The sequence below is a fragment of the Pipistrellus hanaki genome, assembly GCF_964339955.1.
Source record: "Pipistrellus hanaki genome assembly, chromosome: 7".
Lineage (NCBI taxonomy): Eukaryota > Metazoa > Chordata > Mammalia > Chiroptera > Vespertilionidae > Pipistrellus > Pipistrellus hanaki.
This window is the reverse complement of record NC_140509.1, coordinates 4,258,993-4,285,838: the sequence shown is the minus strand read 5'-3', so window position 1 is coordinate 4,285,838 and position 26,846 is coordinate 4,258,993. Positions and strand designations below refer to the sequence as shown.

The following is a 26,846-nucleotide window of genomic DNA, read 5'->3' as shown; positions in this document are numbered from 1 at the left end:
GGCAGGGGCAGGGCAGGGGCAGGGGCAGAGGCAGGGCAGGGGCAGGGCAGGGGCAGGGGCAGGGCAGAGGCAGGGGCAGGGCAGGGGCAGGGGCAGGGCAGGGGCAGGGCAGAGGCAGGGGCAGGGCAGGGGCAGGGGCAGGGGCAGGGCAGGGGCAGGGCAGAGGCAGGGGCAGGGCAGGGGCAGGGGCAGGGCAGAGGCAGGGGCAGGGCAGGGGCAGGGGCAGGGCAGAGGCAGGGGCAGGGCAGGGGCAGGGCAAGGGCAGGGGCAGGGCAGGGGCAGGGCAGGGGCAGGTGCAGCCCGGGTTGACAGGCAGGGACTAGGTCACAGCCCCCAGGAACCTGACTGGGTGGCAGACACCGGGAGGGGAGCTTACACGCGGGCAGCGCCGGGCCGGGAGGCGGGCCGGGCCTGGTGGGCGCGGTGCTGGGGCGGCTGGCTCCGGCCCGGAGGGTTGGGGACCCCAGGACCTCAGGGCCCCCCTGGTGCCTGTGGCTCCTCCAGTCCTGATCGCTCCTGTCCCTCCACAGGGCAAGCTGGGAGTTCCTGGTCTGCCTGGCTACCCCGGACGCCAGGGTCCCAAGGTGACGTGATGCCCATGACCGCTCCTCCGTGCCCTCCCGTGACACCTGCCGGTGGGGACGGGCTGGCGGCGAGCAGCAGGGTTTGCCTTGGAGCCAGCCTCCCACCGCCTCCATCACCTCTCCTGACCTGTGGCCCTTCCGGGCCTCCCCTTCCTGACTTCTCTTCTCCCTCTTGTCTTCCAGGGGTCCCTCGGATTTCCTGGCTTCCCCGGAGCCGGCGGAGAGAAGGGGGCCCGGGTAGGCGGGGAGGCGCGGAGGGCGCGGAGGGCAGGGCGCTGGGTGGGGCGGCCGGTGCCGGTGCCGGTGCCAGTGCCGGTGACGGTGACCTGCTCTCTCCCTCCCCCAGGGCCTGTCCGGGAAGTCAGGGCCGCGGGGAGAGCGGGGCCCCACGGTGAGTGCCCGGAGCGGTGGGTCAGGCCAAAGGGGCCGTGGGTTTTCTGGCAACTCCGCTCCCCTCTCCCCTTCTAGGGTCCGCGGGGCCAGCGGGGGCCCCGGGGCGCCACCGGGAAGTCCGGAGCGAAGGTGAGTGGCCCTGGCAGGGCTCCCGGCCTGCCCCCAGCCTGCCCTCGGCCCCTCTGACTCTGCTTCCCCGCAGGGAACGTCGGGCGGAGACGGCCCCCACGGGCCGCCCGGAGAGAGGGTGAGTGTGGCCCGGGACGGGAGCCGGGGGCGGCTCCCCCCAGCTCCCCCCAGCTCCTGCCGCGGCCCGCGCTCACCCAGCTCTGTCTCTAGGGCCTCCCCGGGCCTCAGGGCCCCAACGGGTTTCCTGGCCCCAAAGGACCGCCGGTGAGCTGCCCTCTGCCCTCTGCCCACTCGGTCCCTGACTCCTCCCGTCCCCTCCCGCGGAATCCCTGACACAGACCCCTTCCAGGGCCCCCCCGGGAAGGACGGGCTGCCGGGCCACCCGGGCCAGAGAGGAGAAGTGGTGAGTGGTGCCGGCCCCGCGGCCCGGACGCAGAGCCGCGGGGCGGCCTGCCGGGCTCTCAGCACCCCTCCGGGGGGGGGGGGGGGGGGGGCTCCGCCGCGGCAGGGAGGGTGGACCTGCCTTCCTCCAGGCGCCTGACTGCTCTCTCTCCTCTCAGGGCTTCCAAGGCAAGACCGGCCCGCCTGGGCCCCCAGGGGTGGTGGGCCCGCAGGTAGGTCTGCCCTGTGGAGAGTGGACCGGCCTGGCCCCGGGGCACCGTCCTCTCCCTTCCCGGCCGGGGGGCTGGCGGGTGGGGGGTGGGCTGGGCACGTGGGGCGGGCTGGGCTCTGGTGCTGAGCTCAGTGTGTCCTGGGCCCTTCCCATCTGCTGGGCTCAGGTGGTGCCGGCTCCTCACTGGGCTGCACAGGTGGGCGGGACTGCCCGCAGCTTTGGGCCGGGTGAGGTGTGTGGGGGGGTGTTAGGGGTCCCGGTGGCTGCTTTGGGCCGGGTGAGGGGCGAGGGGTGAGGGGTGAGGGGGGTGTTAGGGTGGCCGGGTGGCTGCTTTGGGCCGGGGTGAGGGATGAGAGGTAAGGGGTAAGGGGTGAGGGGTGAGGGGGGGTGTTAGGGGTCCCGGTTGCTGCTTCGGGCCTGGAGGAAGGACAGGTCTGAGACTGGGGTCTCTCGGCCCCTCTCCAGGGAGCAGCAGGAGAATCGGGGCCCATGGGGGAGAGAGGTCACCCAGGCCCCCCAGGGCCCCCCGGAGAGCAGGGGCTGACGGGAACGGCTGGAAAAGAAGGCACGAAGGTCAGTAGTTCGGTGCGGGGCACAGCCGCTCAGTGGGAACACCGGACGGCCCGGCCCAGCAAGGGTGACACGAATCCGTGACGTCCGTACCTCGGGCAAGGCGGGGGCGGAGGAGACAGGGCCAAGGGCCCGGATGCCGTGCAGACCCGCCTTACCAGCTCACACTGAAGCCTGGGTGGCTTTGCGAGCCAATGTCACCCCAATAAGTTCAACTTAACAGAATTCAGTGGGGGCCGGCCGAGGGGAGCTGGGAGAGCTGGAGATGTGAGGGGGCAGTGATCTCTGCAGTGCTCACCACCTTCCCTCTCCCCCTAGGGGGACCCTGGCCCTCCGGGGGCCCCAGGGAAGGACGGGCCCGCCGGGCTGCGGGGCTTCCCAGGAGAGCGAGGCCTGCCGGGCACCGCTGTGAGTGACCCCGAGGCCGCCGGGCTGAGCCCCAGACCCCCTCTCCGAGCCCACCCCCCGGCCCCCACCCGTGCCTCCGGGCTGGCCTGGGTGTCCCCTGTCCCAGTGTCCCCTGCCCCGGTGTCCCCCCGCCCCGGTGTCCCCTCCCCCGGTGTCCCCCTCCCCCGGTGCCCCCTGTCCCAGTGTCCCCCGCCCCGGTGCCCCCTGCCCCGGTGCCCCCCGCCCCGGTGTCCCCCTCCCCCGGTGTCCCCTGCCCCGGTGTCCCCTGCCCCGGTGCTCCCTGCCCCGGTGTCCCCTGCCCCGGTGTCCCCTGCCCCGGTGTCCCCTGCCCCGGTGCCCCCGCCCCGGTGTCCCCTGCCCCGGTGCCCCCTGCCCCGGTGTCCCCTGCCCCGGTGCTCCCTGCCCCGGTGCCCCCGCCCCGGTGCCCCCTGCCCCGGTGCCCCCGCCCCGGTGCCCCCTGCCGGTCTCAGCTGTTGCTCCGGATCTCCGGTTTGCAGGGTGGAGCCGGTTTGAAGGGAAATGAAGGTCCGGCCGGTCCCCCCGGGCCCGCGGTGAGTCTGGGGCCCCTGGGGGCATGGAGGCCGGTCTGGCAGGGAGGCAGGGCCAGCCGTATGCCTCCGATTTGGGGTATTCTCCTGGGAGCCGTGGGGCTCTCTGGTGTGCAGGCTGGCCTCCTCGGGGTCTGACTCCATTCCTCTCTTAGGGCTCCCCCGGGGAGCGCGGGGGAGCGGGGTCCGGGGGACCCATTGGCCCCCCCGGGCGCCCAGGACCTCAGGGCCCCCCGGGAGCAGCCGGCGAGAAGGGCGTCCCGGTGAGTGTGGGCCGGGGCTGGGCACCGCCCACCACGGGGCGTCCAGGCCTGACCCCTCTGTCCACCTCCTCAGGGCGAGAAGGGCCCCATCGGCCCCACCGGCCGCGACGGGGTGCAGGGCCCCGTGGGCCTTCCTGGGCCCGCTGGGCCCCCGGGCGGGGCAGGAGAAGACGGGGACAAGGTGAGGGAGCCCCGGACCAGGCTCTTCCCAGATGGCAGTGCTGCTCTGACAACCTCACCCGCCTCCTACTGTGTCCCCCCTTCCCCACCTCCTACCATCCCCCCGCCTCCTACTGCCCCCCCTCCCTCCCCCCCTCCGCCCCCCTGCCTCCTACTGTCCCCCCCCCCCGCCTCCTACTGTCCCACCTGCCTCCTACCATCCCTCCCCATCTCCTACCATCCCCCCCTGCCTCCTACTGTTCCCCCCTTCTCCTGTTCCCCCTCTCTCCCCCCCTCCGTCCCCCTCCCCTAACTCGCCTGCCGCCCCTGCAGGGCGAGGTGGGGGACCCCGGACAGAAGGGCACGAAAGGGAACAAAGGCGAACACGTGAGTGCCCTGAGCTGAGCCTGGCCCCCGCCCCCTCTCCCCGGCCGGCCTGCTGTCTGACTCTCCTCTCCCCCAGGGCCCGCCCGGACCCCCCGGACCCATCGGGCCTGTGGGGCAGCCCGGCGCCGCGGTGAGTGACCCACGCCCGCTCGGCCGGAGCCGCGTCCCGGCCCGGTCCCGGCCGGTTACGGTCCGGCTGCTTGGGGGTGGGAGGGAGGAGGGACTCTGGGACCTGGGTGTGCGCTATGGCCATCTGGGCCCTGTCCCTGCCCCACTGCAGGGCGCAGACGGGGAGCCCGGGGCCCGGGGCCCTCAGGGACACTTCGGAGCCAAAGGCGACGAAGGAACGAGAGGCTTCAATGGGCCCCCCGGGCCCATCGGCCTGCAGGTGAGCGGGAGCCGGCCGAGAGCGGGGCCAGGAGCCGTGGGACGGGAAAGGGCGTGGGGGCAGGCGGTGGGGCCGAGGGGAGCTGGGCCGGCGGGCTGCTCACCCGGTCTGTGCCCTGTGCCTGCGCAGGGCTTGCCAGGCCCCTCGGGGGAGAAGGGAGAAACAGGAGACGTGGGCCCTATGGTGAGTGTAACCCCACTGGCCCCGCCCCACCTCTGGTCACCCCCCCACCCAGCCTGCTGCACCCTGCTCCCTGCCTCTGCCCCCCCCTCTTCTCTGCCCTGTCTCTGCCCTGCCCAACCCCCACGTTCCTGTGCAGCCCCCCCGTGCCCCCACGCCCCTCCCCCCGCTCCACTGCCCCCCTGCTAGCTCCGGTGCATCTGTTTCCCCCCAGGGACCACCTGGCCCCCCAGGACCTCGAGGCCCCGCTGGACCCAACGGAGCTGATGTGAGTCCCCGTGGCCTCTGGTCCCTTCAGACCGATGTGGCCGGTCCTCTGCCTCACCCCCCGCCCCCATCTCCCCTCCTTCCCCCCCCCACCCCCCCTCACCCCCCCCCCCCCCCCGCCCCGTGATAAACCGGTCTCATCTCAGACGCCCCTCTGGGAAGGCCTCCCGCTGCTCCCCTGAGACCTGGGGGGGGGGGGCCTCACCTGGCCCCGCCCTGGAGCGGCACCCCCCCCCCCCCTGAGCCGTGACCCGTTTCTGTCCCGCCCAGGGTCCTCAAGGCCCCCCCGGAGGCGTGGGGAACCTGGGCCCCCCTGGAGAGAAGGTGAGCGGGAGGGCGAGGCCTGCCCGGAGAGAGGAGGTGTGGGGACCATGAGGAGTTTGGGGCAGGGGATTTTGACCCCAGTCTCCTTGCAGGGGGAGCCAGGAGATTCAGGATCCCCTGGGGTCCAGGGGGAGCCAGGCGCCAAGGTGAGTGATGGCTTTGAGGTGCCATTCCCCACCCTTCACCCCCTTAACCCACCCCTCTCCCCCCTCCCCTTACCCCCTCAGCCCCCCTTCACCCCCTCAGCCCCCCTTCCCTCTCCCTTTCCCCCCTCAGCCCCCCTTCCCCCCTCAGCCCCCCTTCCCTCTCCCTTTCACCCCCTCAGCCTCCCCTTCACCCCTCAGCCCCCCTTCACCCCCTCAGCCTCCCCTTCACCCCCTCAGCCCCCCCTTTCCCCCCTCAGCCCCTCTTCACCCCCTCAGCCCCCCCTTTCTCCCCTCAGCCCCTCTTCACCCCCTCAGCCCCCCTTCACCCCCTCAGCCTCCCTTACCCCCCTCAGCCCCTCTTCACCCCCTCAGCCCCCTTTCCCCCCTCAGCCCCCCTTCACCCCCTCAGCCCCCCCTTTCCCCCCTCAGCCCCTCTTCACCCCCTCAGCCCCCCTTCACCCCCTCAGCCTCCCTTACCCCCTCAGCCCCCTTTCCCCCCTCAGCCCCTCTTCACCCCCTCAGCCCCTCTTCACCCCCTCAGCCCCTCTTCACCCCCTCAGCCTCCCTTACCCCCTCAGCCCCCTTTCCTCCCTCAGCCCCCCTTCACCCCCTCAGCCCCCCCTTTCCCCCCTCAGCCCCTCTTCACCCCCTCAGCCCCTCTTCACCCCCTCAGCCTCCCTTACCCCCTCAGCCCCCTTTCCCCCCTCAGCCCCCCTTCACCCCCTCAGCCCCCCTTCACCCCCTCAGCCCCCCTTCCCTCTCCCTTTCACCCCCTCAGCCCCCCTTCACCCCCTCAGCCCCCCTTCACCCCCTCAGCCCCCCTTCACCCCCTCAGCCCCCCTTACCCCCTCAGCCCCCCTTCACCCCCTCAGCCCCCCTTCCCTCCCTCAGCCCCCCCTTCACCCCCTCAGCCCCCCTTCCCCATGACCGGCTCCTCAGCAGGAGCAGGGCCCCAGCCTTCTCGGGGCCTGTCCCTGGGCCTCTGCGCGCCCTGCCCCCTTTCCGGGCGGAAGGCGGGGACGGTGGGCTTGCCGGTCTGGTGCCTCCTCCCGTTGTGGGGCCTGGGGGGTGCAGGCGTCCTGGAAGCAGGGGCTCATCCTTGACCTTGGGCCCGCCTGTCCCTCCCGCTGCAGGGCCCACGCGGGGAGCGCGGGGAGAAGGGCGAGTCCGGGCAGCCGGGAGAGGCCGGGCCGCCCGGGCCCAAAGGCCCCACCGGGGACGACGGCCCCAAGGGGAACCCGGTGAGTCCGAGGGCGGGAGGAGGTCTGGGACTGGGGGCCGGGGGTGTGAGGACTGGCAGGGGCCCTGGGGGGAGGGCTCTGGCAGTGAGGCCCCTGGGGTGGTCGTGGGGTTTAGAGCGAGACCCACAGAGCGAGGGAACGGCGAGCGGCCTCTAGTGGGTCCTGGGAGGCTGGGGCTGGGGCTGGAGGCTGGAGGCTGGGGGCTGGGGGCTGGGGCTGGAGGCTGGGGGCTGGGGGCTGGGGCTGGGGCTGGAGGCTGGGGGCTGGGGGCTGGGGCTGGGGGCTGGAGGCTGGAGGCTGGGGCTGGGGGCTGGGGCTGGAGGCTGGGGCTGGGGCTGGAGGCTGGGGGCTGGGGGCTGGGGCTGGAGGCTGGGGCTGGAGGCTGGAGGCTGGGGCTGGGGCTGGAGGCTGGGGGCTGGGGGCTGGGGCTGGGGGCTGGGGCTGGAGGCTGGGGGCTGGGGGCTGGGGCTGGAGGCTGGGGCTGGGGCTGGAGGCTGGGGGCTGGGGGCTGGGGCTGGAGGCTGGGGCTGGAGGCTGGAGGCTGGGGCTGGGGGCTGGGGGCTGGGGCTGGGGCTGGAGGCTGGGGGCTGGGGGCTGGGGCTGGAGGCTGGAGGCTGGGGCTGGGGGCTGGGGGCTGGGGCTGGGGGCTGGGGGCTGGGGCTGGAGGCTGGGGCTGGAGGCTGGAGGCTGGGGCTGGGGGCTGGGGGCTGGGGCTGGGGGCTGGAGGCTGGGGCTGGGGGCTGGGGGCCGGGGGTGTGGGTGCTGCCGCCGGGGTGTGCTGGGCCCACGGGGTCTGTCTGTGTGGCTCTGGGCGGCCAGGCGGTATGACCTGCTTTCCCTCCCGCTAGGGCCCTGTCGGCTTTCCCGGTGACCCTGGCCCTCCCGGAGAAGGTGGCCCTCGCGTGAGTCTCGGCCAGTGTGGGGGGCGGACAGGCCTCTGGCCGCTGGGCATGGGTGGCCGGGCGGCTGGAAGGAGGGGGGGTCAGCACGCTCAGGTGACCCCCCAGGCCGGGCCCTGACCTGGCCTCCTCCCCGCAGGGCCAGGATGGGGCGAAGGGTGACCGCGGAGAGGACGGTGAGCCGGGGCAGCCGGTGAGTGACCAGTGCCCCCCCGAGCCGAGCCCTCAGCCCTGCTCCTCTCTGTGCCCCCTGAGGGCCTGGCTGGCAGCTACACCCTGCCCACCCTTATCCTCCCTCCTTAGGGGTCCCCTGGTCCCACTGGGGAGAATGGACCCCCCGGGCCACTCGGAAAGCGGGTAAGTGAGGTGACACCTGGGGGCGCCCTTGGGTGGGGGCAGGGGACGGGCTGACCTGGTGTGTGTGCTGGAGCACGTGTGTGTGTGAGTGCTGAGCATGCTTGGCTGTGTCTGTTTCCGGGGTGCCGTGTGTAAGTTCTTGCCAGGGGCGCGTGTGAACACACCGGTCAGCAGGCGGGAAGGCTGGCTTCTCGGGGCAGGAGGGGGGCGTGGCTCTTCACCAAAGCTCCGGGCCACTCGCACGATCACACCTGGCTTCCCGCTCCCACCCCCCCCCCCCCACGATGGGCCCGGTGCCCTCATCCGCCTCCTGCCTCCGCCCGCAGGGCCCTGCCGGCACGCCTGGTCCCGAGGGACGCCAAGGAGAGAAGGGAGCCAAGGTGGGCGAGGCGCCCGGGTGCTGTCCTCTGTCTTCCCGCTCCTCTGCTCCTCAGTCCTCTGTCCACACCCCCCTCCCATCTTCCCGCTCCTCTGCTCCTCAGTCCTCTGTCCACACCCCCCCTCCCATCTTCCCGCTTCTCTGCTCCTCAGTCCTCTGTCCACACCCCCCCTCCCATCTTCCCGCTTCTCTGCTCCTCAGAGTCCTCTGTCCACACACCCCCAGCCCCTGTGGGAAGGGGGTTCCCTCTACTGCTCCTGCCCCCGGGCTCCTGGGCTCAGACCCATTTCCTGCATCGCCCCATCGCCCTTGGACTCCCCGCCCCCTGCTGCCCCTTAGAGCACCTCCCGTGTGCGTTTCAGGGGGATCCGGGCGCTGTGGGGGCCCCGGGGAAGACGGGCCCCGTGGGCCCCGCAGGCCCAGCAGGAAAGCCGGGTCCCGATGGCCTGAGGGGGCTCCCGGGCTCAGTGGTGAGTCTGGAGGGGGAGGCTGGGCTGGGGGTGCCATGGGAGGGGGCACTCTGCCTCACTCTGGGGTCTCCTCCCACCTGTAGGGCCAGCAAGGTCGTCCTGGGGCCACGGGCCAGGCCGGGCCCCCGGGTCCTGTGGTGAGTGGCTGGCCGGGGGGGGGGGGGGCGGGCCTGGGCAGGGGGCAGGAGTGAAACCTGGAGGAGCGGGAAGTGGGGGGCTTGGGCTCTCCTCTCCCGGAAAGAGTGACTTCTCTCTCCCCACAGGGCCCCCCGGGGCTCCCTGGCCTCCGCGGTGATGCTGGGGCCAAAGGAGAGAAGGTGAGTGACAGACGAGTGGCCAGTGTCTCCCCCCCACCGCCCTCCCCCCGAGGGCTGGGACCTGAGTCCCCGCTGCCCTGGCCCCCGCCCCCCACCCCGCGCCCGTCCCCTCTGCTTCTCCCTGACCGCCCTCTCCTCCAGGGCCACCCAGGTCTCATCGGGCTGATCGGGCCGCCTGGGGAGCAGGGGGAGAAGGGGGACCGGGGGCTCCCTGGCCCGCAGGGCTCCGCCGGACAGAAGGGGGAGACGGTGAGAGAGGCTGTCCTGGCGGGGTGAGGTGGAGATTCCCGTCGGGGGTGGGCTGGGGGTGGGCTGGGGGTGGGGAGAACCAGCTGAACTTGGTCCCCCCTTCCCTAGGGCATCCCCGGAGCCTCTGGCCCCATCGGTCCCGGAGGGCCCCCGGGCCTCACTGTGAGTACCACCTGTTCCTCCCGGAACCCCACCCACCGCTCCCATGGCGATGCCAGCCTAACAGGCTCACCCGCAGTGGCTCCGCCCTCCCCAGGTCCCCTGCCCCCTGCTCCCTCGCGCCCTCCTCTGACCCCCTGCCTGTGGCCGTGGGCTCCTGGCCTTGCCTCTATGCCTGCGCCCCGACCTTCCCCGTGTGACCTCTCTTCCTCGTTCTTCCTTCCACAGGGACCCGCCGGCCCCAAGGGCGCCAAAGGAGCCACAGTGAGTGACCTCCCCTGACTGCCCGCCCCCAGTCGGACGTGGTGCTGTCTCTCCAGAGCAGTGCCCCTCGGGGGAGCACTCCCAGCCTGGATCCGGAGTTGACCCCACTGTGGCCTTGACCCCTCCGTGACCTCGTTTACTCCTTTGCAGGGCCCAGCAGGACCGAAGGGAGAGAAGGGCGTCCAGGGCCCTCCGGGACACCCGGTGAGTTAGAGGCCTGGCCCGCGTGCCGGCGTCCCCCGTCTGGCACCTCTGCTTCACCCGTCCTCTCCGTCTGCCCCTCCGCCAGGGCCCCCCAGGCGAGGTGATCCAGCCCCTGCCCATCCAGATGCCCAAGAAGACGCGGCGCTCCGTGGACGGCAGCCGCCTGGTGCAGGAAGACGCGGCCGAGCCGGCCGGGGGCGCGCCGGGCAGCCCGGGGGCGCTGGAGGAGGTCTTCGGCTCGCTGGACTCCCTGCGGGAGGAGATCGAGCAGATGAGGCGGCCGACAGGCACCCAGGACAGCCCTGGCCGCACCTGCCAGGACCTGAAGCTCTGCCACCCAGAGCTGCCCGATGGTCAGTGCCAGCCGGGCACATGGCGAGACGAGCAGCCGCCAGGCGTGACGGGAGGGTGGTGTTGCAGAGTCAGGGGCGGTGTCGGGTGGGGCGAGGGGACTGGAACACTGGCGCCCACCAGCACCAGTCCTGCCAATGTGCAGCCGCTGTCAGCCCGCCGTCTGCAGGGATAGATAGCACGTGTGCACAGGGCCTGCGCTCACACAGCCGGACACGTGTGCAAACCTACAGCCACACATGTGCAAACCTACAGCAACACGTGTGCAAACCTACAGCCACACATGTGCAAACTTACAGCCAACACATGTACAAACCTATAGCCACACGTGTGTGCAAACCTACAGCCAACACACGTGCAAACCTATAGCCACACGTGTGCAAACCTACAGCCAACACATGTGCAAACCTATAGCCACACATGTGTGCAAACCTACAGCCAACACATTGCAAACCTACAGCCACACATGTGCAAACCTACAGCCACACATGTGTGCAAACCTACAGCCAACACATGTGCAAACCTATAGCCACACATGTGCAAACCTATAGCCACACGTGTGTGCAAACCTACAGCCAACACATGTGCAAACCTATAGCCACACATGTGTGCAAACCTACAGCCAACACATGTGCAAACCTATAGCCACACATGTGCAAACCTACAGCCACACATGTGTGCAAACCTACAGCCAACACATTGCAAACCTACAGCCACACATGTGCAAACCTACAGCCACACATGTGTGCAAACCTACAGCCAACACATTGCAAACCTACAGCCACACATGTGCAAACCTACAGCCACACATGTGTGCAAAGCTACAGCCAACACATGTGCAAACCTATAGCCACACATGTGCAAACCTATAGCCACACGTGTGTGCAAACCTACAGCCAACACATGTGCAAACCTATAGCCACACATGTGTGCAAACCTACAGCCAACACATGTGCAAACCTATAGCCACACATGTGCAAACCTACAGCCACACATGTGTGCAAACCTACAGCCAACACATTGCAAACCTACAGCCACACATGTGCAAACCTACAGCCACACATGTGTGCAAACCTACAGCCAACACATTGCAAACCTACAGCCACACATGTGCAAACCTACAGCCACACATGTGTGCAAACCTACAGCCACAATAGTGTGCAAAACTATAGCCTCATACTCATCGTGCTCGGGAGCCGGGGCATGCTGCTGGTGGGGTGTCAGGAATGGAGGCGGTGGGGGGAACAGTGCCGGATGTGCTAGGGGCTCCGGTGGGAGAGCAGGGGCGGAGGCTGGGAGCGTGTAGGGAGCGGGGGTGGGGATGTGGTGCAAAGAGCATCTTCAGTCTGAGCTGCTGCCCCCTCCCCAGGAGAGTACTGGGTGGACCCCAACCAGGGCTGCACCCGCGATGCCTTCCGGGTGTTCTGCAACTTCACGGCGGGCGGGGAGACGTGCGTGCAGCCGCGGGACGATGTCACTCAGGTGCGGCCCACGCACACGGAGGGCGGGCCTGGGTTCACGTGACCAGTTCCCGGCAGCGCCCTCTCCATGCCTGCGCCTTCCTCCTCCCTCCTCCCCCGCCCCTGTGCTCACCACCACCCCGCAGCCCCTGTGCTCACCACCCGCAGCCCCTGTGCTCACCACCCCGCAGCCCTGTGCTCACCACCTCCTTGGCCTTGACCGCGCCCTCTCCCCCAGTTCTCCTACGTGGACTCGGAGGGCTCCCCCGTGGGCGTGGTCCAGCTCACCTTCCTGCGGCTGCTCAGCGTCTCCGCCCACCAGGACGTCTCGTACCCGTGCTCCGGCCCGGCCCGCGACGGCCCCCTGAAGCTCCGGGGGGCCAACGAGGACGAGCTGAGCCCTGACACCAGCCCCTACGTCAAGGAGTTCACGGCCGGCTGTCAGGTGGGCGGGACGGGAGGAGCTCAGGGGGTGTGGGGTGGGGGATGGAAATGGGGCTCACCTGTGTGCACAGCAGCATCACCAAGTACACACGCTTACACAGTGGCCCAGCGGAGACAGGAGTGGGCACCACCCTACAGGTCACCCAGGCACATGCACATGGGAATCATGCCAGCTAATATCACCCCCCATACACACACACACACACACACACACACACACACACACCCCTGTGGAGAACACAGACTCAATCACCACACAGGCCGTGATCTCAAAGACCCGCCCCCCCCCCCACACACACCTCCCTGCCTTCCCGTCACGGGGCGCTGGGGGTCACCGCTCGCTGTGCTCAGAGGCCGCCTGGGCTGTGCCCTCCGCCCAGCGCGCCCTCCCGTCTCTCCCTGCAGACACAGCAAGGCCGGACGGTGCTGGAGGTGCGGACCCCTGTGCTGGAGCAGCTGCCCGTGCTGGACGCCTCCTTCTCGGACCTGGGGGCCCCCCCGCGGCGGGGCGGGGTGCTGCTGGGGCCTGTCTGCTTCATGGGCTAGGACGTCTCTCTGACCCCGGCCGTGGAAACCAGGCCCCCGAGCCCCACCACCAGCCCCGGACACTCCGGAGGGCTCCTCGCCAGCGGGGCCCTGGGCCCGGGCGCGGAGAGCCCCGTCAGGGCAGACCGGGGAGGGGGAGCCGTGCCAGGCCGCCCCGGGAGGGGTGGCGTCTGGGGCTCAGGGCCCCCCGCCTGGCGCCTGTGACCTGTTAGACAGCTGACACACTTATTTAAGACTCACCTCCCAACCACCCCAAACAAGAGGAAGAGAAGAAAGGACACTGTGTATTTTGTATTTAAAAGTAATTATATTAATTATTTAAAGAGTGGAAAACTGAGTAACAACAAAGGTAGAGATGCCAACCAGACCAGCGGACCTGGGACGGGCTCTGCAGGGATGACCGGGTCCGTCCTGGCCTCAGGGCTCCCCAGTGACTCGAACCCCACTCCTGCCCAGCGCCCGGCACCCACTGTGAACACGGAATACACGCCTCCTGCCTCAGGGCGTCCTCTCCACTTACTGGCTGTTTGGCTCCGAAACGCACACTTGCTCCCCGTCACCTGCCCGGGCCTCGCGGGAACACCGCTACTCGGGGGGCGGGGAGGGAGGGTGTGCGGGCTGGTGCACCGGCTGCTGAAGCACCAAAGTGTCAGCTGGGCCCTGAGGACCCCCTGGCCTCCGGGCCGTCCTCCCCGGCGCCGCCCTGGGGCTGCGGCTGAGGACCGTGTGCGGCCGTGGGTGGAAGGGCCTCGGGGCCTCCGGGGCCTTGTCCAGCCCTGTACCCGCGTCCGCTCTGGCTGATGGTTAAAACGTGACCGTTTCCCCCCAGGGTGGATGTGTGCTGCGTGTGGTTACTTCCATCCCTCACACCCCTCTCCAACCCCATCCTTCCGGGCCCAGCTGTGGCCAGAAATGGTGGCTTCACCCGCTCCCAGGAGGGCCTGCCCAGCTGGTGTCACAGCGTCCCGGTTCCCTCTGACACCGCGCTGGCCCGCTCCGGGGAGGGGAGGCGTGCCTCCGGCTCCCGGGCCCTTCAGGGGCCTCAGGCCTGGGGGGGCCTAGGTGGCCGGTGCGGGACTGAGGCTCCTCTCCGTGACCCCGCCCCGCCCCTGTGGCTCTGGGCCTCCCCCCCCCCCCCCAGGCCCCCAACCTCCGTCCTGCCCCGGGCTCACTCTGCGGGCGGCTCCGCGCGGTCCGTCCGGGACCTGGTCGGTCCCCCTAGCGGCCTCCCGCTCCCACCGGGCCTCCCCCTCCCCCGGGGCCTCCCCCCACCGGGCCTCCCCCTTCCCCGGGGCCTCCCCCTCCCACCGGGCCTCTCCCTCCCCCGGGGCCTCCCGGCGGCTCCACGTATCCGGGACCTCGGCCCAGTCACCCTCCGGCTGCGGGGCCGGGGGGTGGGCGCGGCGCGTTCTGGGTCCGCGTCCGCACCGGAGGGGCTCCCTGGGCCCACCGACACCCCTCCTTCCTCCCGCGGAGCCCCGACCGCCCCGCCTGGGTCGACCTGAGCCCAAGGACAAACCCCAGACCCCAGTGCAGGGGCTAACTCCTTCTCCGAGCAAAGCTCTCTTGGGATGGGTGGGGAGGGGTGGGATGGGGTGGAGTGGGTGGGGAGGGGTGAGTGTCTAGAAACCTCCACGGAAAACGGATCTCAGGCGAAACCCCTCCGCCCGCCCCGCCGGCGCCCGCGTCTCCCCGCCTCTGGCGCCCCCTGGTGGCCGCGCCCAGACCGTCGCCCCTAAAGGGCCCCGAGCCGCCCAAGAACCTCCACCCTCCTCCGCCCCACTGATCCCCCACTCCCACCCCCAGCCCAAGAAGGGACGATGGGAGGGAAGCCCGGTCTCGCCTATTTGGGGTCAGGACGGGGTTTTGGGGACCCCACGCCCTCTATCTCAATCCCCAATCCTGACAACCTTCCTTCCCAGGCTTCCGCTGAGGAAGCGATCAGACCTAAGTAGACGCCCCCACTCTCCCCGTCCCCGCCCCCCCCCCCCCCACGCCCTGCGGAGCGGAGGCTTCTCAGCTTCTCTCTGCGAGCGGAGGGAGCCGAACCCCTGGAGGCCGTCTCTGGAGCCAAAGGGGCGATGCCCAAAGACCACTTCCGGTCTGACGCAGGCTCGGAGCTGTCCTCCGCGGACGCAGGGCCGCACAGTCGCTCGGTGACAGGCACGCGCGGCGTTAGGCCCGGGCCGGTGCACAGACGCCGGGCTTAGAGCGATCGGTGCCCGGGCCCGGAGGAGTCCGGAGGAGCCGGAACCACAGCCTCTGCCGCGGGGCGAGCGGGGCGCCCGGGGAGAGGAGAGGCGGGTGGGGGCCGGGCTCCAGGCTGGGGTTGGGGTGGGGCTGGCGTGTTAGTGCAGGTTCCCCGCACTTGGATGCGGGATGCCAGTGGCTCAGTGGCTTCTGGGGACACAAGAGAGAGAGGCCGAGACCTTGAGGATCTGGGGTTTGATTGGGCCAGAACATAACCGCCTGCAGGAGGGCCCGGGTTCCTGACGGCCTCTTAGGGAGTTTAACGTGACCCCAACCAGGAAGAGGGAGTCCTCGCTGCTGTTAGAAGGTGAGGGAGCTGAGGGAGCTGGGTCAGGGTGGCGGAGGGCGGAGGAAGGAGGAAGCCGCAGAGCCCGCGGGCTGGGGACGGGTCCGCTAGCCTGTGACGCCCGGAACTGCTCCTCAGACTTGGGCTGACGTGTGGGCCTCTGACTTACGGTCAAAAACAACTTGTAACATGTGCACCACTTAGATCGCTGTACCGGCCACACTGCGGGTCCCAGAAGGCCCTGGGCTTCCTGACCCGTCCTCCCGCTTTGGCCAGCTGGATGCTGGATGTGCAGTTTCTGAACGGGCAGGGCAGGGTGGGTGGCGGAGACAGGGACGGGAGGGGTCAAAGCAAGGCTCCAGCTGCCCCAGAGAGAAGCTCCTGTGTGCAGGGTGCTGCGTTCCCCCCCCCCCTCCCCCCGTGCTTGCCCTCCCCGCACCTTTGTTATCTTTCTCTCATCTCCCGGGCAGTTTCGTGGGAACTGGCATTGCTGGCAGAGTGCCAGCTTGTGGGGAAGACCCGCCCCTTCGTTCATATTATTGGGTGAAGACCGGGGCACCTAGAGGGGCACCTCCTACCGCTGCCCCCAAACAGCCGGAGGAGTCGGCCTCGGTGAGAGCCAGCCACCGCGCCGCCTTCCCACATCAGGTGGCCGTGCCGTCCACTCTGTCCTGCCTCTGTCTATGAGCGCATCTTGCTTCCACGCTGATGATTTTGATTCCCAAGAAATAGAAGGGCGGGTTTCCAAAGCATGAAAGCAGAAGCCACGTGGGACACTACGGCGGCTGGAGCAAACGCCAGGCTCCAGGTCTCACCACTGCGTCCCTCAGAGCTCGGAGTCCAGAGACTCCGGCCAAACCGTGCGGCTCCCAGCTCCGTGTTCCTGTGTGTGCCCGGCCTGGCTAACTCTCCTCCCTGAGGGAGGTATACACATTACTAGTGCTCTTAGAGATTTCTCATAACTCTGCAGCTTTCCACTTGTGGCTGTTTTTATGAATACCTCAAGATTTTTCTTACTTTTCAAAAGTAAAAATATATAGAAACAAATCAACAAAAACTAAAAACTAAGAAACGTGTTTTGGAGATATCAGGGTTTGGGAGAAGATGGGAGGCGGTGCCGTGTTTCAATGGAGGCAGACAGCAAAGCTGCAGAGGCCGCCGGCCTGGCTGAGCAGACCTGGGGCCGGCGGTGGCTCTGGCACGACAGGCTGGCAGGAGACCTCTCCGCCTTCCCAGCAAGGCCCCTCCTTCATTTAGCTCCCAGTGGGCTCTGCTCTGACTGGGCTGCTCAATCCCAGCATCTTCCTCTTCGTAGACTATAAGGGACTATTCCCGCTGAATGGCACCTTTGCCCTGGGGAGACCCGGGCGGCCCTGCCACGCTGCCCTGGTTACCGGGACACGCTGGCACCGGGCCAGAGCGCCCTTACCTCCTGACCTCAGAGCTGTCCGCACCCATGCTTTTTGAGTTTTGTTTTTTTTAACTAAATTTATTCAAGTGTTTATATTCTTTTTTTAAATATATATTTTATTGATTTTTTTACAGAGAGGAAAGGGAGAGGGATAGAGAGCTAGAGAGAGAAACATCAACCAGCTGCCTCCTACCCCCCCCCCCCTACCCCCCACTGGGGATGTGCTTGCAGCCAAGGTACATGCCCTTGACCAGAATCGAACCCAGGACCTTTCAGTCCACAGGCCGATGCTCTATCCACTGAGCCAAACCAGTTTTGGCGCTTTTTGAGTTTTTGTTACAAACAGCTGTTTGTAATTTGTTTTGTTACAGATTTTTGTTACAAAAATCTGATTCAGAACAGTTTAAGTTCCAAAGGGAATTTATTATGAAATATTGGGGTACTTGGGAGTTGGAGGAAGGGTTGATTCTATTGGGAAAAGCAAAGACAGTTCGGGACCTCATGGCTTCTCCGTAGACTCTGTCCCAGGAGCAGGAACCACCGCCCGGCCGACCTGCTCTCGGTCTCTGTGTCTCTGGCTGCCAAGGCTCAGGCTCCTTGAGGCCCAATCTGGTTGGCTTAGCTGCTGGGTCAGCTGTCTCCCTGAGAACCCAAGAACCCACTTTCCATGTTGGGGGCCCAGTGAAATATATGTATACATACAGTACACACTGAGTGGCTAGATTATTATGATCTCTGAATGAATAATAATCTGGTCACTAAGTGTATATCCTATATAATAAAAGGCTAATATGCAAATTGTCCCCTCAACCAGGAATTTGGCCAGTAGGCAGGCTGGCCAACCGCCCATGTCCCCTCCCCCTGGCCAGGCTGGTCGGATCCCACCCATGCACGAATTCATGCACCAGGCCTCTAATATGTGTATATTTACACTGAGTGGCCAGATTATTATTTGTTCAGAGATCATAATAATCTGTCCACTCAGTGAACATGGAGCACGGGGGAGGGGTAGAGAAGTGTTGGGGGCATAAGGTGGGATTACTGAGGTACACCAAGAGGTGTCTGCGTCTTTCCCCTCTCTGTGCATTTGACCAGCATGCTCCAGCCAGCCTCTTCATGACTTGCACTCCCCCACCCCTTCCTCCCCAGGGGCCACCTCAAAGTCATGTTCAGCATTGTAGCCACGATGTCATGGGCTCTCTGTCCTTGGAGTCAGCACCTCTACTAGTTTGTCATTTGCTGCTTTGCTCTTCAGTACGTGAATGTCCATGACCCTCATGTCCATGGGCCCTAGGCATTTTTGTCCTTTCTGGACACTTTCCTAAAAAAATCCAGAAGTATATTTTATGAGTGCGTTGGTCATAGATAGTGTATTAATATTGTAAATTAAGATATTTTCTTTATCCTAAAAGTTTCTTTGTATTTTAAAAGATGTAAACATTTTCATGAACCCCACAAATATTGTGTGTCCTCATGCATGGTGTCTGCTATGCCTAGTAGATAAGTGGGCCCTGATTGTGTCCTTGTGGAGGTTCTGTACTTTATTAATAAAACCCCATTTCCTGTTTACTGGGTTTGTCTTGACCAGCGATTTCCAACTGGTGTGCCACAAGAATTTTTAAAACGTGCAGCACCCCACTATACAGGGGCACGGACCTTTCCCTCGAGGTTGTCAGTAAGAAAATGACAGCAGCCAGCCCAACAACAGCCGTCCAGTGGGAATGAAGCAAAGTCATGTGGGTGGTGTGGTGCTGCCGCAGCCTACACGTTCAGCCACATCTGTTCTGACCCACGTCCTGTGCAGGCCTGCCTGTCACTCCAACCCTCTCACAGTGCTGACAAGTTCCCTTCCTGTTGGTTCCAAGTCCAGGTCCTGCTGTTGGCCTCTAGGTGGAGACAGGACCTATTTAACACTCCCCCGTTTTAAAGAACACTTTAGCCCTGGTTCCCTGGTTGAGCATCAGCCTATGAACCAGGATATCACAGTTCAATGAAATGACAGAAACAAATATGACTTCTGTCCTGGTCTCAAATATTAATTAAAATGATTTAAAAAACCCTAATGAACTATTCTAAACCCGGCCTATGTCTGAAAAACTGATATGCACACATCTTTGAAACTGGAGATGTACTTCCCACTGACCGACTCAGAGGAGTTTAAGGAGATCTGATGAACACAGAGCTATGGGATGTCTGCTCCCAGAAGCTGATGCAAACAACAATATAAAAAATAACTATAGACCTAGCCAAACAGTGGATAGAGCGTCAGCTGCAGACTGAAGGGTCCCAGGTTCCATTGCGGTCAAGGGCATGTACCTTGGTTGCGGGTACATCCCCAGTAGGGGATGTGCAGGAGGCAGCTGATGGATGTTTCTCTCTCATTGATGTTTCTAACTCGATCCCTCTTCCTTCCTCTCTGTAAAAAGATCAATAAAAATATTTTAAAATAACAATAATATGTTATGCTCTCCTGCCTGTTATTTATAATCCTGAGCTTATGGTGATTGTTAAACTTGGAAAACATTCTTAGTGATTGACACGCATTGTCCTGTGTGAGTTTTAGCAGCAGCTGCAGGCTCAGCCCTGGCTGGTGTGCTCAGTGCGTTGAATGTCCTCCAGTGCACCACAAGGTCGCCGGTTTGATTCCCGTCAGGGCATGTGCCCAGGTTGCAGTTTCCATCCTTGGTTGGGGTGTATACGGGAGGCAACTGATCAATGTATCGCTCTCACATCGACATTTCTCTCCCTCTCTCTTCCCACTCTCTAAAAACACCAATAAAAGGTATTTTTTAAGCATTAAGGGAAGTTAGTGATTGACACATAAAGAGCAACAGCATCTTAGACAGGCACAGACATTGGCATCCCACGCCCACATCGCTGGGAGTGACAGCAGCACAATGTGGAGCCGTGAGCTGGCCCAGCGGGAGCCCCTGCAGGCCGGGCAGCAGGGCAGCAGCGTCAGGTGTGCTGCGGGGCCTGGATCTCAACCCAGGCGTCTTCGCCCACCCTGCCGTCCCTGACCCGAATCCGATTCCAGTGGCCTCATGCGCTCTGTCATTTGCTTTTCTGCCTCAACTTCACTGACTGAGACAGTGGAAGGGCAATATCAACCTCTTTCCAGAAGGTTCTTACCTCGCTGGCCTTGGAAGCGGAGAGTGACGCTCACCACAAGGGCGAGGAGCCCCAGCACAAAGCCCCCGACTCCAGCCAGCATCTTGCTCCGGGCAGAATCGGACTGGGCCTCTGGGAAGGACGGACCGGGGTCAGTCTCCCTCCACCTGCTACAACCCCCCCCCCCCCCCGACTCCCGGAGCCTGATCTGGTGCCGTGGAGGGGAGCGGGAGGACAGGTGGAGCCTGGAACCACTGTGGGGACGGAGTAGATGTAGAAAGCACCCCAAAGTTCTGGGCCTCATGCTGTGACGCCCACAGGAGGCGGATGCTGGTTTTGGTCAACCCGTGAAGTCCAAGGACAGGGACTGGAGGGAGACAGAGGGGGAGGCCGCGTCCCAGGCTGAGGGCCAGTCGTGGAGGTGGTTCTTTCCTTACAAGGACAGGTTCTTTAGCCCTCTCCCCCCCTCCCCCCCTCCCCCCAGGGCAGCCACATCCCTGCTGCTCCAGCCTAGACCTCAGCTAGGGAGTGGTGAGGGCACATGGGGGCGTGACCCCGGGGGGCAGGGAGAGGAGCCCAGAGCCTGGAGCCCAGAGGGACTCACTCCACTCCACAGTGACAGCGCCTCCAGGCTGGGGTGCTCCACGTGGCAGCCGTACACATCCCCCGCTGGGGCGCCATCTCCAGCATCACCAGGATCTGGAAGGTCCAGTCCCCGTGTGGATCAGGCTGGTGGACATGACGCCCGCTGTCTCCTCCTGTCCGTTCAGGAACCAGCGGACTTGAACGTGGCCCGGGTAGAGGTCGGTCACGTGGCAGACAAGCAGGTTGGGGTGCTGCAGGGGCCCCCTCTTTGAGGGGGACACGTTCACCTTCGGCTGGACTGGGAGTGGGAAAAAGGATCTTGTGACGATGCAGACAGTTAACGCAGTGCGTTTAGCAGATTTCTGGCAAATTGGCTTCTAGAGGCTAAAGGTAAGGATTTCATCTGCTAAGCTACTTGGAGGCCGAATATGGGGAACGGTGCAGGGAAACAATAAAGTTGCAATGTCCCAAGGACAGCCTTGTCATACACGAATCAGGAAGAGCAGAGAAGAGAGGGTCAAATTTGGCCCTTTCTCCAGAAACGTAGGCCGTGGTAACTAATGTTGAGAAAGGAAATGTGAACCAGCTATGAAATGGCCTGAATTTCCACCCCCGCCTGTCCAATAGGATGGTCACTCCTTCCAGACACGACCATGGAGTCAGACTGTCCAGTCCCCAGCCTTGCTTTGGTCTCTCAGTCTGATGTCCTCATGAAAAGAGGTGAGGGACTGAAGTGCCTTGGCTTGTTTTTCATTTACCTGTGTCTCCTGACCATCTCACCAGGGAAAGCTTCACACACCCATGCCCTCAGCTCTTTTCTGTTGGACCAACCCGGAGTCTGCCCTTCCCCATGTGCTCTGGCCCCTGCGCCCGGCTCAGCCCTTTGGGTTCCGGCCGCCGGCCTGGGACTGGGGCTTGGAGATGGGAAGGAGAGCCGCCCTCCTCTGCCCCAAGCCCACCCAGCTGGCCCGCCCCGCCCGCCACCTCTGCGCTCCAGGGTGAAGCCCCTGTCCAGCTTGTAGTTGTGTCTGCACACAGCGTCCACTGCGCCCAGCCGCAGCTCCAGGAACTCCCTCTGGATGTTCCAGTTCCTGGCGGTTGTGCGCCCCAGCTCGGTCGCAGCCACGAACACGCCCACGGTGCTGTCGAACTGCACGAACACGTCTCTGTTGTACACGTGTCACTCCAGGAAGTGGTGCGTCTCGTTGAACTCGTAGCAGTTGCTCCTCCGCTGGTACACGCGGACCTCTGAGAGCCAGAAGGACCAGCCGGCTAAGTGGGCTGCCCACTGGCTGTGCCCTTTGCTGTTGAGGCTCAATCCCCAGCAGGGGGCGTGCAGGAGGCAGCTCATCAGTGATTCTCATCATTGATGTTTCTATCTCCCTTTCTAAAAAATTAAAGTAAATAAAGAAATCCTACAGAATCACAAAATTTACCAACGGTGATCTGAAACAGAACAGAGGCTCAGAGTTTATGAACATACGGGATTTAACACTTAACAAAGGGAGTTTGCTCAGCAGATGGGGTTGAGGAAACTGGCTTAGCTATGAAGGGGAAAAAATCTAGATCTGTACTTAACATCAAAACTTGGACCCCAGAAGGATTAAAAACCTAAACATAAATAGTAGATTCTACGGTAAATATGAGAAGGCACAGGTGAATACAGTTATGAACATGGAGGCGAGGAAGCATTTCTTAAGCAAATGTAAGAACTCTAGAGGCCCAGTGCATGGAATTTGTGCACTTGTGGGGGAGGGCCCTCAACCCGGCCTGTGCCTCTCACAGTCTGGGAGCCTCTGGGGATGTCCCATTGCTGCAGAGGCAGGAGAAGCTCTCCCCACGGCTGCTGCTGTGCTCACCAGCTGTGAGCCTGCTTCTGGCTGAGTGGAGCTCCCCTGTGGGAGCACACTGACCACCAGAGGGCAGCTCCTGCATTGAGCGTCTGCCCCCGGTGGTCAGTGTCTGTCATAGTAATCAGCTGTTCAGCTGCTTGGTCAATTTGTGTATTCGCTTTTTATTCTTTAAGATAAGGGGAAAATATAATAAAATGTATTACATTAAAATTTAATACTTCTGTTAAGCAGAGGGTATCACTAATAAGTTAGTAGACAGGGAATAGAAATAGACTCATAGTATCTAAAATGGAGATAGTGTCATATCCAAAAATCATTGCCCAGACCAATGTCAAGAAGCTGTAACTCTGCCCTAACTGGTGTGGCTCAGTGGATAGAGCGTCGGCCTGAAGACTGAAAGGTCCCAGGTTATATTCCAGTCAAGGGCATGTGCCTTGGTTGGGAGCACATCCCCAGTAGGAGGTGTGCAGGAGGCAGCTGATTGATGTTTCTCATAGATGTTTCTAACTCTCTATCCCTCTCCCTTCCTCTCTGTAAAAAATCAATAAAAAACATTAAAAAAAAAAGAAAAAAAAAAAAAGAAGAAGAAGCTTTGCCTAAACTGGTTTGGCTCAGTGGATAGAGCGTCGGCTTGGGGACTGAAGGGTCCCGGGTTCGATTCCGGTCAAGGGCATGTACCTTGGTTGTGGGCATATCCCCAGTAGGGAGTGTGCAAGAGGCCGCTGATCGATGACTCTCCCTCATCGATGTTTCTAACTCTCTATCTCTCTCCCTTCCTCTCTGTACAAAATCAATAAAATATATTTAAAAAAAATAAAAAAAGAAGCTTTAACTCTGTTTTCTCCTAGGAGTTTTATGGTTTCAGGTCTGACGTGTACGTCGTTAGCCCACTCTGAGTGGATTTTTGCATATGGTGAGAGGTGAGGGTCATTTCATGGTTTTCTGCGGGTGGATACAGAGACTGACCTTTCCCCACAGGGTGTTCTTGGCACTCTTGTTGACATCAGCTGACTGTAGATGTGTAGATTATTTCTGGGTTCTCCATTTCTTTCTATGGCTCTACATGTCTGTTTTTATGCTGGTACATACTGTTTGGGTTATTGTAGCTTTGTGATATATTTTGAAATAGGAGGTGTGAATACTCCATCTTTGCTCTTCTTGCTCGTGACAATGGCCGGAGACAACTGATTACAAATGGCTGGCTGGCTGCAATCCAGTTGGGGGATGTCTACTGAAGGAGTCTTAGGGTACAGCTCCTCCACATGACTTAAAATGTGTCATAAATGGAAACTGCAGGTGGAATTTATCACAGGACTTCCCAGACCACAGAAATGAGGGCGATGCTGCCCAGAGGCGGAAGGAATCAGAAGAATATGTCACCCCGAGGATCACCACGTCAGGGCAGGGCTGAGCTCAGGGAGCCCAGGCTCCGGGTGGCGCTCCTCTGCCCTCTTCCCGCGGCTAGCAGCTGTCAAGGAACCTTGAGGTTCTGGGAGCAGCAGGAGGAGGGTGTGAGGGGCCTGCCATGTCTCTATCACTGCAGAGCTGGCCAGGATTGATCTGGGTGAGCTGGTCAGCGTCCCCGTCTTCCCTCAGTGTTCCTCTTGCCCCAGCTTGAAGCTGCCACACCAGCCTCGCCCACGGGGTTCCAGCTGCGCTCATTCCTCTCCGACCTCCCGAGCCTGTCTCCATGCCCAGTGCCTGCCCTCAGCCCGAGTCCCTGGCCCATCCAGGGTGGGGCCTCTCTGGCATCTGTCGTCACCTGCCTCCCTGCTCCATTCCCTGCGTCTAACTCCGTTTCCTGTCCCACTAACAGGGCTCGCACCTGGTTTCCAGACAGGACACATTTCTGTGGTCCTGAATAGTGGTTTGAATTTTTTTTTCTTTTTTTAAAAGCAATTGACTTTCCCCTCCCTTATGAAATCTAATTTGCAACGCACAGAAATGTCACACAAGGGTCTCTCAAAGCTGCTTTGTGTGTGTGTGTGTGTGTGTGTGTGTGTGTGTGTGTGTGTGTGTGAAAATATTAGAGTTTGTGAAACTCTTGGAAACATCTGAGCTCTCCAGAGCAAAGCCTGACAGCGTCTGTAAAGTAGCCCATCTCTTCAGAGCAGACCGTGCTAAGAGTACGTGACGACTCCGGTCTGAGGAAGGCAGCCCAGCTGTGTGCCTGGACAAACAGCACCCTCTTGGCGTCCCCACCTGTCCACCTCGAAAAGGGAAGGTTCTATCCGCTTCTCTGGAAGGACTACCGCTAACACGACATAAGACAGGTAAAGGAAGGCTGGAGCGCAGTGTCTGTCTCACTGGGGGCGAGAGCCCTCCCCCCTGAGCTGTGAGGTCTGGAGACAAGAGGAGCCTGGCCTGTTCAGAATGACTCCAAGGGCTGCCCTGGCCCAGCTGAAGGCTCACACAGGAGTTTATTAACTCATGCTAGATGCTGAGGTCTCTATCTCACCCCTCTTTCCTGGCTCTGGGGGAAGGTGCAGACACCCAGGGGAGTGGGAAGAAGGAAGCGGAGGGGTCTGTCCACCCCCTGGTGCCCTGCGCCTGGACCCCACATCTCACCCGCAGCAAGTTTCTCAGCATCGATTGGTGGGAGAGCTCTGGGCCCGTCCCCTCCCCAGCCGGCCCTCACACAGTGCACACTCATCTCCTGTCTCTTACTGACCCGAACCCCTTGGCCTCCCCACCCCCACTCCCACGCTGCTCACTGCTCACCCCAAAGAAGCCCGCCCTACTGCAGTGCACTCATCACCCTCCATCCACCGCTGTCCACCTGCCAGAGGCCTTCTGTGCCTCCTGCCCGCCTCCCTTCTCATGTCCCATCTCCCAGCTGCTCCCAGGGCCCTGCTCTCTGACCCACACGCCCCACTTCTCCTCTCACCTGCAGGCACAGCCCCACAGCCAAGCGGCCCGGCCAGTCTCTGCCCACCTGAGTGTACATGTCAGAATGGTGAGAGGCCCCTGGGAGGCACATGGGCATTTCTTTAATTATTGTCAGCTGAACTCCAGGCGATATGCAGAGCCACGCCCTGGGAACATGCTTTCCCCCAAAAGGCAGACATGTTGTCTGTACTGACTTTTTACCTTTGCCCAAGTGTCAGCTGTAGCGGGCTTTGATATGTAAATCCAGGCAAGCACCAGGAATGCTGGGGCCTACTCAAGAATGCAAATAAGCTCCTTTGACCCTAATTTTGGTGATACTTCCTGATATTTGGGATTATATAAATAAATGGGCTGCGTGGGCTGGGGGTCACTGTCCCTCCATCAGAGAGGATGGCATCCCGCCTGGCTCCCAGCTTTGCTTCTATCTTTCTATCTGGTCTCTTTCTTTTATTTCTTAATCCCCAGCCGCCTTCACTCAGGAACTGGACCCGCTCCTTTTCTGTGCTGATGCGGAAAAGAGAGAAACCCCCACACAGAAATCTCTCCTTCCTTCTGTCTGAGACGTGGGTGCAGTGGGGAGGGTTTGAGCAGGTTGCTTTGAAAGTTCTAAATGCTGTTAGCTCTAGAAGTCGGGGAAGACGCTGAGGGACCTGATTCTCAGGGAGAAGTGGGACTGGCTTATAGGTGGGGATGGCGAGGGTGGGATTTTAACATACACCACTCGGTCGGTGGTTCCCTGTTCTGCTGGCCGGGCCCGGTGGGGAGCTGGAACCAAAGGGGCCATTTCCTGTCCCGCTTCCTCTCTGGCCTGGTCCTGCAGAAGGGCCTCTGCCGGAGCGCGGTTGGCTGTGTGACCTGGGATCCCTGTTCTGGTCTCCGATGTTGGAATGTCACCCTAATCCTCTGAGGGCCGTGCCCCCCGAAGCCACTCCTGGCCTCAGGCGCATTGTGTCCAGCAGGAACAGAAATGTGAACCAGCTATGAAACGGCCTGCATTTCCACCCCTGTCTGTCCGATAGGACGGTCACTCCTTCCAGATACAACCATGGTCAGACTGTGTCCAGTCCGCAGCCTTGCTTTGGTCTATCAGCCTGATGTCCTCAAGAAAAGAGGTGAGGAACTGAAGTGCCTTGGCTTGTTTTTCACTTACCTCTGTGTCTCCTGGCCATCTCAACCAAGGAGTTTCCAGCAAGATCCACAAACCCATGCCCTCAGCTCTTTCGTGTTGGATCAACAGGGAGCCTCTGGGGGGCAGTGTGGCCCCTGGATGATGTTGGGCCCACAGCCTTTGTGGGTTGGGCCCACCTGGGATGCCCCCCCGCCCCCCCCCCGTCACTCCCCTGAGCCAGGCCCCCCCGAGCAGCGGCTCTGCACTTACCTGGAGTATCTCTGCCTGAGCCCAAGGGGAGCCCAACATCACCAAGAGCATCATCAGAGAGGCCATGCAGGGGGCCCCAGCGGCCTGCGGGACCACCATCCTGGGCCCCGGGGGAAGGCCTGGCCGGAGATCCACAGAAGGAGCAGAGCGCACTGGGTGGGCCTCCCTCCTCCCTGAGCCAGGACAGCCCTGCCCCCTGGGCGTGGCCAGATTCCAGAAAGGGAACCGAGGAGCAGGCCTGTCCCTCCAGGCAGAGGGCGGGGAAAGCACAGGACCCATCAGGGTGTGAGGATCACTGAGGACAGTGAGGAAAGGGTCCTCGCGTGAGGATCTGGGTGAGTCTCGGGCTCGTTTCTGTGCTTCCCTTGCTGGGGAGCAGACACC

The 26,846-nt window shown here is 63.2% G+C and overlaps 1 protein-coding gene and 1 pseudogene across 4 annotated transcripts in view; one reads left to right on the top strand and one right to left on the bottom strand.

The window, feature by feature from the left end:
* COL11A2 (collagen type XI alpha 2 chain) overlaps nucleotides 1-13,782 on the top strand; it is a 30,186-nt gene extending 16,404 nt beyond the window's left edge. For all 3 annotated transcript variants that reach the window (XM_084891007.1, XM_084891006.1, XM_084891005.1), the window contains 36 exons: nucleotides 531-584; nucleotides 768-821; nucleotides 931-975; nucleotides 1,053-1,106; nucleotides 1,180-1,224; nucleotides 1,317-1,370; nucleotides 1,456-1,509; nucleotides 1,667-1,720; nucleotides 2,185-2,292; nucleotides 2,608-2,697; nucleotides 3,195-3,248; nucleotides 3,401-3,508; nucleotides 3,582-3,689; nucleotides 4,001-4,054; nucleotides 4,131-4,184; nucleotides 4,335-4,442; nucleotides 4,572-4,625; nucleotides 4,837-4,890; nucleotides 5,160-5,213; nucleotides 5,306-5,359; nucleotides 6,493-6,600; nucleotides 7,449-7,502; nucleotides 7,639-7,692; nucleotides 7,803-7,856; nucleotides 8,183-8,236; nucleotides 8,598-8,705; nucleotides 8,789-8,842; nucleotides 8,969-9,022; nucleotides 9,164-9,271; nucleotides 9,380-9,433; nucleotides 9,659-9,694; nucleotides 9,845-9,898; nucleotides 9,984-10,251; nucleotides 11,619-11,731; nucleotides 11,948-12,154; nucleotides 12,559-13,782. In XM_084891007.1, the coding sequence (XP_084747133.1) occupies nucleotides 531-584; nucleotides 768-821; nucleotides 931-975; nucleotides 1,053-1,106; nucleotides 1,180-1,224; nucleotides 1,317-1,370; nucleotides 1,456-1,509; nucleotides 1,667-1,720; nucleotides 2,185-2,292; nucleotides 2,608-2,697; nucleotides 3,195-3,248; nucleotides 3,401-3,508; nucleotides 3,582-3,689; nucleotides 4,001-4,054; nucleotides 4,131-4,184; nucleotides 4,335-4,442; nucleotides 4,572-4,625; nucleotides 4,837-4,890; nucleotides 5,160-5,213; nucleotides 5,306-5,359; nucleotides 6,493-6,600; nucleotides 7,449-7,502; nucleotides 7,639-7,692; nucleotides 7,803-7,856; nucleotides 8,183-8,236; nucleotides 8,598-8,705; nucleotides 8,789-8,842; nucleotides 8,969-9,022; nucleotides 9,164-9,271; nucleotides 9,380-9,433; nucleotides 9,659-9,694; nucleotides 9,845-9,898; nucleotides 9,984-10,251; nucleotides 11,619-11,731; nucleotides 11,948-12,154; nucleotides 12,559-12,699 (2,835 nt within the window). In that variant the 3' untranslated portion in view covers nucleotides 12,700-13,782. The remainder of the gene's footprint in view (nucleotides 1-530; nucleotides 585-767; nucleotides 822-930; nucleotides 976-1,052; nucleotides 1,107-1,179; nucleotides 1,225-1,316; nucleotides 1,371-1,455; nucleotides 1,510-1,666; nucleotides 1,721-2,184; nucleotides 2,293-2,607; nucleotides 2,698-3,194; nucleotides 3,249-3,400; nucleotides 3,509-3,581; nucleotides 3,690-4,000; nucleotides 4,055-4,130; nucleotides 4,185-4,334; nucleotides 4,443-4,571; nucleotides 4,626-4,836; nucleotides 4,891-5,159; nucleotides 5,214-5,305; nucleotides 5,360-6,492; nucleotides 6,601-7,448; nucleotides 7,503-7,638; nucleotides 7,693-7,802; nucleotides 7,857-8,182; nucleotides 8,237-8,597; nucleotides 8,706-8,788; nucleotides 8,843-8,968; nucleotides 9,023-9,163; nucleotides 9,272-9,379; nucleotides 9,434-9,658; nucleotides 9,695-9,844; nucleotides 9,899-9,983; nucleotides 10,252-11,618; nucleotides 11,732-11,947; nucleotides 12,155-12,558) is intronic.
* A 5,970-nt stretch (nucleotides 13,783-19,752) lies between these two features.
* LOC311625672 (HLA class II histocompatibility antigen, DP beta 1 chain-like) lies at nucleotides 19,753-26,561 on the bottom strand (annotated as a pseudogene). Its single transcript has 4 exons — nucleotides 26,463-26,561; nucleotides 21,327-21,590; nucleotides 20,362-20,640; nucleotides 19,753-19,889 (listed from the first exon to the last, which is right to left on the bottom strand). The product of its transcript is annotated as an HLA class II histocompatibility antigen, DP beta 1 chain-like (transcript).
* Between the last annotated feature and the right edge of the window lie 285 nt (nucleotides 26,562-26,846).